This window comes from Lonchura striata, chromosome Z (assembly GCF_050655825.1).
Source record: "Lonchura striata isolate lonStrDom1 chromosome Z, ASM5065582v1, whole genome shotgun sequence".
NCBI classification, from domain to species: Eukaryota; Metazoa; Chordata; class Aves; order Passeriformes; family Estrildidae; genus Lonchura; species Lonchura striata.
In genome coordinates this window covers 83,018,947-83,031,870 of record NC_140740.1, presented here as the reverse complement: position 1 = coordinate 83,031,870, position 12,924 = coordinate 83,018,947, and the positions used below count along the sequence as shown (strand labels likewise).

General features: G+C 37.5%; 1 protein-coding gene across 5 annotated transcripts in view; it reads left to right on the top strand.

Annotated features, from left to right (window-relative positions):
• The window catches only part of HOOK3 (hook microtubule tethering protein 3), an 83,412-nt gene that overhangs the window by 1,439 nt on the left and 69,049 nt on the right, over nt 1–12,924 (top strand). For all 5 annotated transcript variants that reach the window (XM_021534800.4, XM_021534798.4, XM_021534796.4 and 2 more), the window contains exon 2: nt 12,005–12,090. In XM_021534800.4, coding sequence (XP_021390475.2) covers nt 12,005–12,090 — 86 coding nt within the window. The remainder of the gene's footprint in view (nt 1–12,004; nt 12,091–12,924) is intronic.

Here is a 12,924-nt window from a genome sequence, read left to right as displayed (position 1 = left end):
CTGGCAAAGAAAAGTTGAGTGAGCTGCTCAGTCTTTATAATCTGCAGTCCTGAAGCTGTACCTACCCTGTGCAGCCTAGTCCTGTCTGTAGAAATGGTCCACAGAGGTCCCTTTACACTTCTCAAATATTGAGCTAATGAGGAGATTAGCTGCATCTCTTTTGATTTGCAGAAATAGTAAATCATCTTAAACAGCACTTGAATGGATCAGCTTTATTCTGGGATGAACGTATGAAGTTAACGTGTTATTTTACAGTTTCGTCATTTATGTGGGAACATGGCTTTGAAACACAGGAAAAAAAAAAGAGGAAAGGTGGATTTATTCCAGCATACATGAAACTTGCAGAAGAGGCAGTGAAGCTTTTTGTTCCTCAGTGAAACTGAGTATAAAGAAGATGCTTTTTTTTTTTTTTTGCTTGGCTTTCTCTTAAGTCCCATAATTCTTGGGAAACCGTTCATTTAGATAGGTGGGTAGAGCTGTCTTAATAACAGTTTATGCACATCTGGGAAGGCTAGTCATTTCCCATTGTGCCAGAGAAGCTGGCTGTTCTTTAGAACTAGTTTAGCCTCCCAGGTTGCTTGCTTAACATTCCTACAGAAGTAATTAAACTGGTTTGTCTGTGTTTTGAATAGATAAGGCTTTCTACAAGTCTGAGAACCTGTTTGGCCTAACATGAATGTTTACTCAGATGGATATAGGGTGACAAAGAAAGTGTTCCTTCCTCTGCCAACTCATGATTTTAATTAAGGAGCATATCACTTAGGCTTTTTACCCTACATGCCTGTGATTTCTCCTGTGTTTAGGCTGGAGCAAGTTGCCTACCTCTGAATAGGGCTGGTTTATTTTTTAATATTTTGCCAATGCCCATTTTGTTGTTAGGCTTTAGCTCTAGCTAGGTTTAGCTAGCTTCTTATTTATTTTTCACCTCTTTGACAGTGTCATCAAATGGCTTCCTAAATAATTTTTGTTCAAGATTTTAAACAGCTGGGTGAGTTTTGACTTCCTACCATTTTAGCAGGTGACCATGATGTCATTTTGAGACAGCCACAGTAGTGGCAACTAGAGCAAAACTGAATGAAGAACTGGAGGCCTAGTACTGGACTCTCAAAACTGATATTTGCACGTTAGCAGTGTTTGCAACCTCCTGTAATTGCAGAATTTTTGCTCTACCAAAAATCTCCCACAAAATCTCCTCCGAGGCTATCCTATGCGCTATAGGATTGTTGTCCAATACGCAATTTAACCAAGATAGTTTAGAAAAATGTGGCTGTGAGGTAAACCTGCAATAATAATAAAGTTGTTTCAATGTTTCTAACAGAGATTGACAACTGATTTTTCTGTTTAAAAGTTAAGGCTGGTTTATATGTGAACACATGGGTTTTTAGTGTTTGGTTTGGGTTGTTTTTGTGTGGATGTAGTGGCAGGAGCACTCTCAACTCAGATACGTGTCTGAGGCATTTCATAAAATGTGGAGAGGTGTCAAACGTGGCTACTGAAGATACTCTTCAGTGTATCTGAAGTCATTGTGATAGCTACAGGCTTTTGTGTGTAACCTGAGAAATTTTCTAGCATAGAGCTAACATATGATACTGAAAAGATTGCCTAGCTTTGGTAAGTAAACAGGGGGATTCCTCAAAGAGGTTGCTCCTAAGTGGTTGTAAGTAGTAAGTTGATGTGGAGATGTCATGAACTTTATTTCATTATGATAAATATCGCTTATTTTAGTATGTGATGCCTCCACCAAACTGCATCTTGCCTATTTTCTTTCTTTTCCAACCCTCAAGGCCAAATAGAGTTTCTGTTAAAACTTTTGTGATAAGTGAGAGTTTTCTAAACATTGCAAGGCTCCTGTTTCAGCATCCTACACTTCATAAGCAAAACAGTAGTTTATATTAACCTTTCCCCCTTTTTGGCTGAAAAATTTCCTTGGTACAGTGTTTCTCTGTCTTCCTTGTCATGGCCTATCCCCAGCTGTAAGAATTTATCTGTGGTAGGATGAAGTATAGGGACCAACTACATGTTCAAGAGGGCTGCTTGCAAATGCTTGATAGGCACTCTATTCAAAGAGAAATTACTGGGGGAAATCTACTGGGAAGGCTGTTTTTCCTTTGTGTCCAGTTATATTCTTTTTAGATTATGTTGTTCTCATCCTTGTGCATTTGTGTTTTTAAGTCCTCTTCTGGTTTCTTGTAGATGCCAAGATTTAATATAATTGCCTCAGCATATCTTACCTCTTGAAAAAAAAAAAAAAAAAAATCAGGAGTGGTTGATTGTGCTGATGATGACAGGGAATCAAGAAAACTATTCTGTTTGATTACAATGTGTTGCTGTTCAGAGGGCAAAAACACTTGAGCTTATCAGCAATCATGGAATATGGCTTGAGGAATCTGGCAGATCACAGCCCTTGTAACTAATATAAAAGACCAGGAGGCTGAACAACCTATTTTTATATTTTATGACCTCTCACTAAGGTAGGAAAGAATCTGTTGCTCTAGGTTTTAGAGGGATAGTTTGCTATGACTGTGATATTCTGAGTGTAACATTCACTGTGTTTGAAGGAGCTGGAGTGTCTAGCACCATTATTGGATAATAGGTATTTTTAAAACATATTTCTGAGAGGTCAAGCAGAAATACTGAAGAGCAAGTGATATCTCTTCAGGTTATATGGAAGAGCAAGTGATAAATTGCTGATATCATAGGAGTGCAATAACTAAAGGTAATAGGGTATGGTTTATATATGTTCCTTGCCATTTCCCCCCACATATATTAAGTCAACCTGAGAAAGAAAGACTGAATGAAGAATTTAGAGCTGCTGGCATTATTCATCATGCATGCATTTTGACACTGTTAGATTTTCATTCTTTGGGGCCTTGTCCCAAATTCTGCTTTTTTCTGTTTTCTCCTTCCTGAAGAACTGTTCTATACAGTGTGCATTTACAGTAGTTCTCTGAAGAAAAAAGACGTTTTGATAGGATTTAGGATGTACTCAATTTCAGCTTCCAATTCTGCCCCCTCATTTTTTGGTGAGGGGTTGTGAGATCTTGGGTGGAAAAGAAACAGCCTTTGCTGCTAGGAACTATGAACCTTAGAGAGTGTAAAGGAAACAACTTTTCTGTTAGCTTGCTAATCTCAAAGTGGGAGGTGTGGAGAGAAATCTGTTTCTGTCTTCTCTGAAATACTTAAACACAGATGTTTCGAAGAGATTTAAGTCAAACTGTGAATTTTGCACAACTGTCTGTCTTAATTGTGACATTTTGGGGCTTGTAAAGTTTGAGGTCATATTCTGTCCTTCTTTCTGGACCATTAGAAATCTTTGCTACTATGTGTAGACATTCAAGTTTGGCCTTGGGCTTCTCCTCTCTCCCCTGCTATGCAATTGCACTTGCTGCTTTCTCCATTGTGAGATGACTCTTTAGTGTGGTAGGTTTAGAAGAGTCTTTGCCTGAATTTGGTTTAAGTGCCCCAGCTTCAGAACCTAAGTCTGGTTTCTAAAATAAGTTTAATTTGCAAGTCCTAGTGATTAATTAGAAAAAAACCCAACAAACAACTAGCACAAGGCTACAGCAGGAATGTATGGTTGAAAGTGAGGGGAAGAGAGAAGTAGTGTCCTTTCGGCTTTTGTTGACAGCAGCGTGGCTGGTCCTGCCATACAGGAAAGGGAGAGGGATTAACTCTTTCTTTAATTACTGGTAGTGGTTTACTGCCCTGCAGAGCATGCTTGTATTGTTTTTGTGTCTGCATTTGCCATACGTGACTTAGATCATTCCCTCCTGGGAGTTCCTTAGTACTGCTCATTCAGGGCACAGAACAAAGAGCATGGAAAGGAGAAGGGTTTCGGTGAAGGGAAAAGCTCTCTAAGGTTAAGGGTGGGGGAGTCCAGCCAGTAATCTGCTCCTGCCTGTGGCAGGCAGAAGCTTCGGAATGGGTACAAAGCTGGAGTTGTGTTTCACTGGACTAACTGGGGCCACAGAGGGATGGGATCTTTTCAAAGGGAGCACACAGGAAGTGTTTTTGAAGTGGTGCAGGTAGTGGAGCAAGTATTGCACAAGAAAGTGCATTGTGAATCTGATGATAATGTGCTTTAGCCCTGGGATTCCTAGGGCTCTTTCATGCCATTTTGCTGCAAGTTTTTTTGCAAAAGTGTCATGCTGTAAATGTAGTAGTGCTTTGTATCCTTTCTGGACCTCCCATTTTAAACTAAGTTAGGATACTTAAACAAGAAATGCATATTTAACCCCATGATTTATGTGTTGGGGACAACAAATCAGGGAAATGAGCATCTGTAATTTATTCACTGCAGTGTTGCAAAGTATTAAATGAATTACAGCCTTTCTACATTTCAGGATTACATAAGATAAAACTTTGAGTGAACTTGTTTGCCATGGCAGCAAGATATCCATAGTTTCACTTCAGTGTAGGAATAAGTAGAAATAAGTGTGTGATTAACTGCAACGGAATTTAGGTGTGGGTTTTTTTGTTTCTTGATTTATTTTTTGTGTGTTTTTTGTGTGTGTGTTTGGTTTTGGTTTTATTAATTTTACTGCCCCATTTGTGGCTAGGAAAAAAGGCCCAGCATGACCTGATCACTCTGGCAGGGTTAATAATTTAATTTTATGGGCAATGCCAAAAGATGGCTACCTGTTACATGGTGGCTAGTGCCTTTTTTAAATGGAATTTGGTTAGCCTCTGAAAAATCTTATTCTGCACAGAATTCCATGAAGTTCCGGTAATTGTTTGTTGAAATATAAATAAAGAAAAGGAGAAGACTTGAACTGCAAGATAGGCTAATTTTGCAGATTACAGATACATCTGTTACCAGTCCTAGAATCTGTGAAGTCTGAAATTTCTTAACCTGGTGAAAACTTAGTGCCAGCTTTCTCTTAATCCTATGTTTTAGTTGCTAAATCTTTCTTATTCATGTGATCCTGTGAAAGCCTGTGTTTCCACTGGTCAGAAAGTTTGTGCAGATGATATTTCAGTAGAACTTGATGTTCTTGGATTTGTCTTTCTGATTTTAGGGAAGAGAGATATTTCTTTGACCTGTCAATAGACACTGTTTCTCATCTGAATTATAGCTGCAAAGGTTGCAACTACAAGCTTTAAATAGTTGTTCTTCTGTATTTTGCAAGGGGAAGGCTATAATCTACTTTTACTATTTGTTGTTTTGGTTTTGTTTCTTTTTGTTCTGTTTGCTTTTTGTTTGGTAGATTTGTTTTGGTTTTCTTGTTTTGATGTTTTGTGGAGTTTTGTTTATTTGTTTTTGTTTGATGGTTTTTGTTTAAGTAATGTTAAAAATATGTATAAATTTGGAAAGTTTCTCTAGCCACTAGCCAAGAAGTAAATTGACTTTTCTTGGCCCTGTTCCTTCACATAAATGCTGTGTCTTGCTGCCTGGTACTTTTTTTAGTATGGATCCGTCTGGGCACAATTCGCCTGATGTTGTTCAGGTTTCTAGTAGCTTAGCCATGTTCATTCAGAATAGAAAGATTTTCACTCTTTCGTTCATTGTGCGCTGTTCTACTATTTGTATTGAACACCTGCTTTTGCAGAAAGGTTTTATTATCCTTCTTTGGTGAGACTTAAGGTGTCCCAATTCTATGGGCTGGATTACCATCTGGGCTTCTGTGAGTCAGGGTGCTGAAGGTTGTGTTTAATATGACATCATTATTTATAAGTGTGTTATTTTGTCTCTTCTGGGCAGTAGAGATGGAAAATTTTGTACTCTGATTAGCAAAGGAAGCTACTGGTTCCTGGAATACCTACCATTTGTGTTTTGGATTGTTTTTTTTTCCAAAAAAGGAAAGAATATATTTCTAGTTTTAAAATGCACTTTTTAAGCTTTTTAAAATTCATTGGTGCTTGGTACAGTGTGAACGTATGTATCCCATAAATGTGGGTGCATTGATTTAATGTTTGGCAATTTTGCACTTTATTAGTAGCTTGTATTTTGAAAAGAGAAAGCATTGACTGATACATACTACTTTTAAATAAAATGTGATGAAATAGATGAAGGCTTGGAAAGGACTGCTGGTTTATGTTGCTCTTTTAGGCCTTCCTATTATGTATTATATATCTTCATTTTATCTTCATTACAAATGCTGTTTAGAATTCTTTTTCATCAGTTGGCTCATTTGGCTTTCAACTGAAAACAGGAATATGTTAATTTCCACTACAGGAGTGGATAGATTAGCTTGTGTTTTCATTAATGTTTCTGAAATGGTTAGGCCAAAAGCCATTCAGACTTGAGGCTCTGTTCATTGTATCTTAATACTTTGTCATAGTTGAAGAAGTCAGTTAGCAGCAATTTAGTGGCAATGCCAAGGCAGTGCAGTAGTAACTGGTTTGTGCTAATGTGGCTCTCTCATCTCTTAAATCCTTTAGTAAGTAAGCTTTAGTCAATCTGTGTCTTCTGCTTTCTGCACAGGAAATATTTAATAACTGGAAAAGTGTCACTTTGAATAAATATTTTGGTTGAGATATTTCATGGCTTTGACCTAGTCATATATTTGGGTTTAAACACAATATACATAAAATGAGAGGCAAATTAATAAAAAGTTAATACTCAAGTACTTGCCTAGAAGAATCCCTACCCTGACCAGTGGTGTAAAAACCTTGTCATTTCATTGTTGGGCTAATTGAGTAGCTAATATTACAGCTGGATTGCAAAGTAATTTTTGTTATTGTAGTAATGAAAGCCTGACAACGTAAAAATCAGTGGAAACATTCACAAATTCAAATCTTGGAATAAAGCTGCTGCTTGTTAGAAAATCTGTTTCCCCATTGTTTGTTTCACGCAGTCTGCTGTTATCTTGGAAAGCGTGAAAAAACAGCTTATGCCTTGAGTATGCAGGCAGAAGATAGTGTTGCCAACTGTGAGGAGAAAAATGGGCAAAGGAATCTTAAAGTTATCCAGAAGGACAAGATCTGCTTTTAGGATGAGAATGCACTTCTAATTTGAAAGGACTGTCTCAACCCAAGAATTTTGAGGAAGAAAGGACCAGAAATCTGAGGAAGAACAACTGTGTGTATTACTTAATTATCTCGTTATTGTGCAGAGAGTTATTCTGGTTTTCTCCAGGCATTGAAGCTGAGTAAATGTTGTTCTAGTGAGATTTTTGCAGATCTTATAGGTAATACAGGATTAATGTGCGAGGGCAGAAGTATCCAACCCACCTTACTCGTCTCTGCCAATGCGCTTGCTGCATCCAGCCTAGTGAAGCTGATTCCTTTCTTGTCTCCTTTCACAGCCACTTCTCCCTATCTTGTCTCTGTGATTTGTTTCTTCTGTACTGATATGGCATTGTTCTTGGCTCTGCATAGCACCCAGCTCTAAGCTTGCATAGTCAGTTCCAAAAACATAGGGAAATAGTGGATGAATAATTCTGAAGTAGTGGTGCTATGGTAAAATCCTTGTTGGGAATTAAGGATCACCCAACTGCTTACTCATTCCCCCACATTCCCCTGCCGATGGAAAGAAGAATGGGAAAGAAAAGATAAACATTGCAGGTTGACATAAGAAATATGTAATAATTGAAACAAAATAACACAATAACAACAACAGTAATAATAGGCTAGACATAACATAAATATAGAATAGTATGAATAATGAATATAACATAGTACTAAATATGCTAATAACAATAATAATTATAATAGTAAGGAGAGGCAAAGAGAGTGACAAAACCTGACAGAAACAAGCAGGTTGGTCAGAATCTGGACCTGTGCTCAGTTTGTCCCCCAGCAGTGAGTGGGGGGAGTGTTTTGCTTGGATAAATTGGGTGCTACTGTTTGTTGTGTTTGCACTTAAGGTAACCAGTCACATAGTGTTTTATCTGCTAAGAACCATTGACAACAATTTCAGGTATTATTCCAAAATAATACTTTGTTACATAACTGCATCATTAGTAAAAACCAGGCTGTGTATATAATCACTGTGCAAAGAGCAAGTCTTTCATTATCCCTTAGTGTTGAGAAGGAAAAGGTCATTGAGAATTTTTCTTGTCTTTGAGGTGGAATTGGTTTACTTTGTTTCATTTTTTACATTTTTTCTTTTTCTCAGCAAGTTTCATGGGATGCTGAATTCCCCATTACATTTTTATCCTGGTTTTCACCTACTGATTTGATGGCTGAGTGTTTGTCCAATTCACTGACCTTTATATCGAAAGTTTTTTTCATTAAATATATTTTTGTGTCCTATCCCTAGCAGCTAACAGATCCTCACTAGTCATATATATAATCAGGAACTGGAACCCAAATTTTCTAAGGTGTTTTCTTCCTGAAGCAATTTAGTCCCCAGTGATAGCCTCCTTTGCATTGTAACTGTAAAATGTTAGTTCTTATTCTAAGGTTTTTACAAAAATTGACTGTTCCTGTCCATGTGGATCAGAGATTTGATTAATATTCAGCAAAATTAAAGAACCCTTTTCTCTCATTGCATGATAGTTGTTGGAAATTATGAAGGCCTGCTAGACCTGGTGGTTAAGTCAAGTGGCTGAGGTTTTTCACTTTACCCCTTTCTTTTCTCCAGACTCTTGTGTGATAGGATCATAGACTAATTTGTGTTGTAAGGGACCTTTAAATGTTAAGTAGTCCAACCCTCCCCCTACTCTTGCCCCCCTGCCCCTTCCCCCTGGCTTTGTGCAGGGATATTTTAACTAGATCAGGTTGTGCAGAGCCTAGCCCAGCCTTACTCAGGATGGGGCATCCACCACTTCTTTGTTCCAGTGTTTCAACACCCTCATCATGGAATAATTCTTACTCATCTACTCTGAATCTATGATTTTCCAATTTAAAACAGTTTCTGCTTTTCTGGTTGCTACAGGGCCTATTAAAAAGTGTGTCCCCATCCTCCCTTTAAGTACTGGAAGGCCACAGTGAGGTCTCACTGAAGGCTTATCTTCTCCAGACTGAACAACCTCAACTCCCCCAGCCTTTCCTCATAGGAAGAAAGCCCTACTCAGGACCCGCTCAAACATGCCTGTGTCTTCCTTGTCCAGAGGACCCTAAAGCTGCACATAGTACTGAGTCATGGGGTCTCATGAGAGAGGAGTAGAGGGCGAAAATCACCTTCTTTAACCTGCTGACCATGCATGTTTCTGACTAATGTTCACCTCTTACCCACCAGCACCCCCAAATCCTTGGCAGGGCTGCTCTCAATCTCTTCATCCCCCAGCCTGTGTTGGTAGGGGGAGTTGCCCCAGCTCAAATACAGCACTTGGCCTTGAACTTCATGAGATTCATGTGTGCCCACAGACATGAGGTACAGGCTCCATACAACAGTTCAAGAAGTGGGGAAAAAGTTTTCAGTGTTGTGAAACTAACGATGAGAACTGCATCACAAGCACTCAAGAAGTAGGAGCAGAGGAGCAGTTTGTGCAGGAAAGGAGAGTAGTCTTCCAGGGGGAGATACATCACAATGCACAGGAAGAGCGCTGTTTTAACAGCTGTTACTGAATAGCTGTTCTGAGGCACACACACACAGATTCGCTCATCTCAATAGCTGGGACTCTGTGTCTCACCACATTCTTCTCATTCGCCACATTCTTATAATTTTCTCTCTTCTGGAAAGTGAACTCTCCTAGAGGGATTTAGCATATTCTAGAACTGGCAATGGTATAGGAGTTTAACTTTGATGTCAATTTGAAAAGCTATTTTGTGTAAGGTTTTTTGAAGAAAAAAATTTAATTTTCTGAAGGATATGAAAAGCATATAGTTCTTTATTTTTTAAGATTTGTGTAAATGTTTTGCAGTATGAATTTGACACAATTGAAATATAAAACCTAAATTTGAAGTTTTTATAACTAAAACTAAATATAAAAATATATAAATTAAATGTAAAAAAATTCATTTATTATGAAATGTAAACATGTATGCAGATAAAAGTCATGTTAGTTTAATTCTGTCTTTCTTTTCTTTGATATCTAACTATGTGAAACATTATTTTCCTCAATGGCAATCTTGCATGTGTGTCTATGGGAGGAAGAAAGAGTTCAGATACGTTACCGGAACCTTAATGTGTTGCTGTTGCTTGTTTGAAAAGAACATTTAACATTGTCTACTTCTGGAAAACTATAACAGTAGTAGTTTTCTTAAGGCATTTTTTGATTTGGGTCGTGTGCAACAAAGTGATTTCAATTTTCATTATTTAAATGTATAATATGCAAAATTAGAAGAAAAGTTTTCATTGTCTGTGCTTGAAATTTTATCTTTTTAGCATCTTAAACTTCTTCAAGCATAAGTATCCACAATGATCATTGCAGCCCTTTTTGTTGTAGCTGTAAACTATTATATATTGTTTAATATTTTGCTGAGTTGGGGACTCAGAGTTGTCTCTGTATTCCTTCAACAGTGTTGCCACAAATCAGAAACTACTGGTAAATTCAGTTTTCTGGCAAAATAGCAATTCAGTGTTATATCCTGTTATGTTGTGTTTTCATGCGTGGGTTTTTTCCCTCACCCACCCACTCCAATTTTCACCTAGTGTCCTGACAACCTATGATGGCTTCTTGATTTCTGGAGAGGCAGCTGTGGAGTTTTTTAAAGTAGTTCAGACCATGCTGTAAAAAAAGCTGAATCAGAAGTGCAGAAGTCACTTCTGTCTGTTTTATATGCCACTCAGTAATTTATTCATGTGCTTTTGGAAAATGGGCATCATTCATTGCTATAGAGTGGTCACAGTTGATGAGAAAATATGCTCTGAGAGCTCAATTTTTGACTCTTCGTGGATATAATGGCTTTTTTTTTCCTGCTTGAGTGTTAGGTTTTTTCCTCCAGAATAAAGGGAAGAAGGAAAATTCACCTAGGTGCCTTTACTCCAAATTAATGTTAAATGGCATTGCCAGAGTGCCTATGTGATTAATTTTACCTTGCATGACCTAGAGTACGTATACCAAAGGTATAGTAATATACTATTCCAAGGGTATAAGGAGAATCTGGCTATTGTGCACTTGACTTTTTGAGAAACTTCTCAGAGAAAGACCTTCAGAATTTCCCACTGAAACATGAATTGCCTTTTATTGTAATACACACATATAAAGAGTTTTTATTGCAAAATGACTAACAACTATTACTCTTTAAATGCCACTAAAGCATGAATGATTGTACATTATGTTCAGAAAAAAATGATTGATGTATCTAACATTTATATTGTCTTAAAACTCAAGTGCTCTTGTAGACTGCCTTATCCCTTGTGTGTATGAACAAATTTGCTTTCTACAAATAAGCCCAAGTTTCCTGTTTCCTGTAAGAGGAGGATAGTAGCAGAGAGCACTAGGCAGATACCCTCCAAATAATACCATAAAAATTATTTTTACAAACTCATCCACATCACTTAAAAATAATGTTACTTTAAAGTAAATGATCAAATAACCTAAATCAGTTAAAAAGATTGTCCTGAAGTGGACTGATTCTTCTCACCAAGAGAGCAAGGAAGAAGAGAGCTTTGCTGTGGACTGTGGTGCACTGTGTTAATACATCAGCATGAAATATTCAGAATTCTAGTAGTGTATAGACCAGTTAGAGTTTTACAGCATTGTGTTCTTCTCTTCCATCTGATAGTAGGGATTAATCAAGTTTGGAATATGTATGTCAATCTACATTTCATCTTCTCATTGTGGGGAGCTTATGAGCATTCTGTGGGATCATTGTTCCTTCTAAAAACTGAGTTTCTTTCTTTTGTTGATTGAGAAGGTGTATTTGAATATATACACAACGTATGGAAGTACTTGAATGCACTGATGACTCTCAGTAAGTAGAGAAAGCAGTAGAAAGTTTGCCTTTTGGAGAACGTAGCACTGGTTTTTGTAGCAGTTTATTGAGAAAACAAGGGTACTAAGCTCTCTTTGTTTCTTTGATGGCTATTAAATATAAAACTTTTTAAATTGAACACGTACACCGAATTTGTGGAGTTTGTCTTTTTGCTATTTGGCAGTATTTTTTTTTTCAAACTTTTCACAATTCCTTTATATTGAAGGAAACAAGGATAACTTTTTCCTTTCTCCCACAGATTCAAACATTTAATGTTGAGGCACCATGCCAGACCGTGGAAGATTTAACGAGTGGGGTTGTGATGGCCCAGGTTCTTCAAAAAATGTAAGTAATTGTTTACTTCATAAGTTAAATACAGAGATTTTCTGTACATTTTTGTATATTTACATGTGTTTTACCTGGTATATGTACATATTTTTGACTGGTATTCCCTAAGGATGTGGCTTAGATGGTACTTTAAAGTGGAACATGAGTAATGATTTTTCCTCTGTAGTTTACAGATAACTATCTTAAATTTAAAAAAAAAAAAATTGTTTTAGAGAAGAGTTCATTCAACTGTGAACTGACTGGAAAGTAACTTGAATTAAAACTAAACTTGCAGATTCACACTTAAAATTTAAATCAGTGCAAGGTAAGGTAATTGGCCCTGACTGTTGTTTGAAGCTATAGTCAGTAGTGTTAGAAGTAATTTAATATAATAAAACTTCAGTGATAAACTGAATGGAACTGTCAGTTTAGTTGTTTGCAGTTGGAAGTACTTTTCAGTTTGTTTCTACTACCCCATGTCTGTTCATTGGGCACCACTGAGATTATGTGAGGGTATAAAGAAGCAGCCACCATTGGGTTATTTTTACACAGGATTGGTGAGATCTTACTGAGCCTTCTCTTCTTGAGGCTAAACAAACACAGCTCACTCAGTCTCACCTCACTTGACAGAAACTGCAGTCACTTAATCATCTTAATTACCCTTTGCTGAACTCCTGTCTATGTCCAGGTGTCTCTCTTACTGGGGAGGCACAGATGCAGCAGTTCAGATATGGTTTTAACAGGTCTGAGTAGTACCTTCTTTGGCTGCTGGCAGCGATCTTCCCAATACAGCCTAGGTTTTGGTTTGCCTTCTGTGCTGCAAGGGCACAGTGCTGGAGTGTGTTCCGCTTG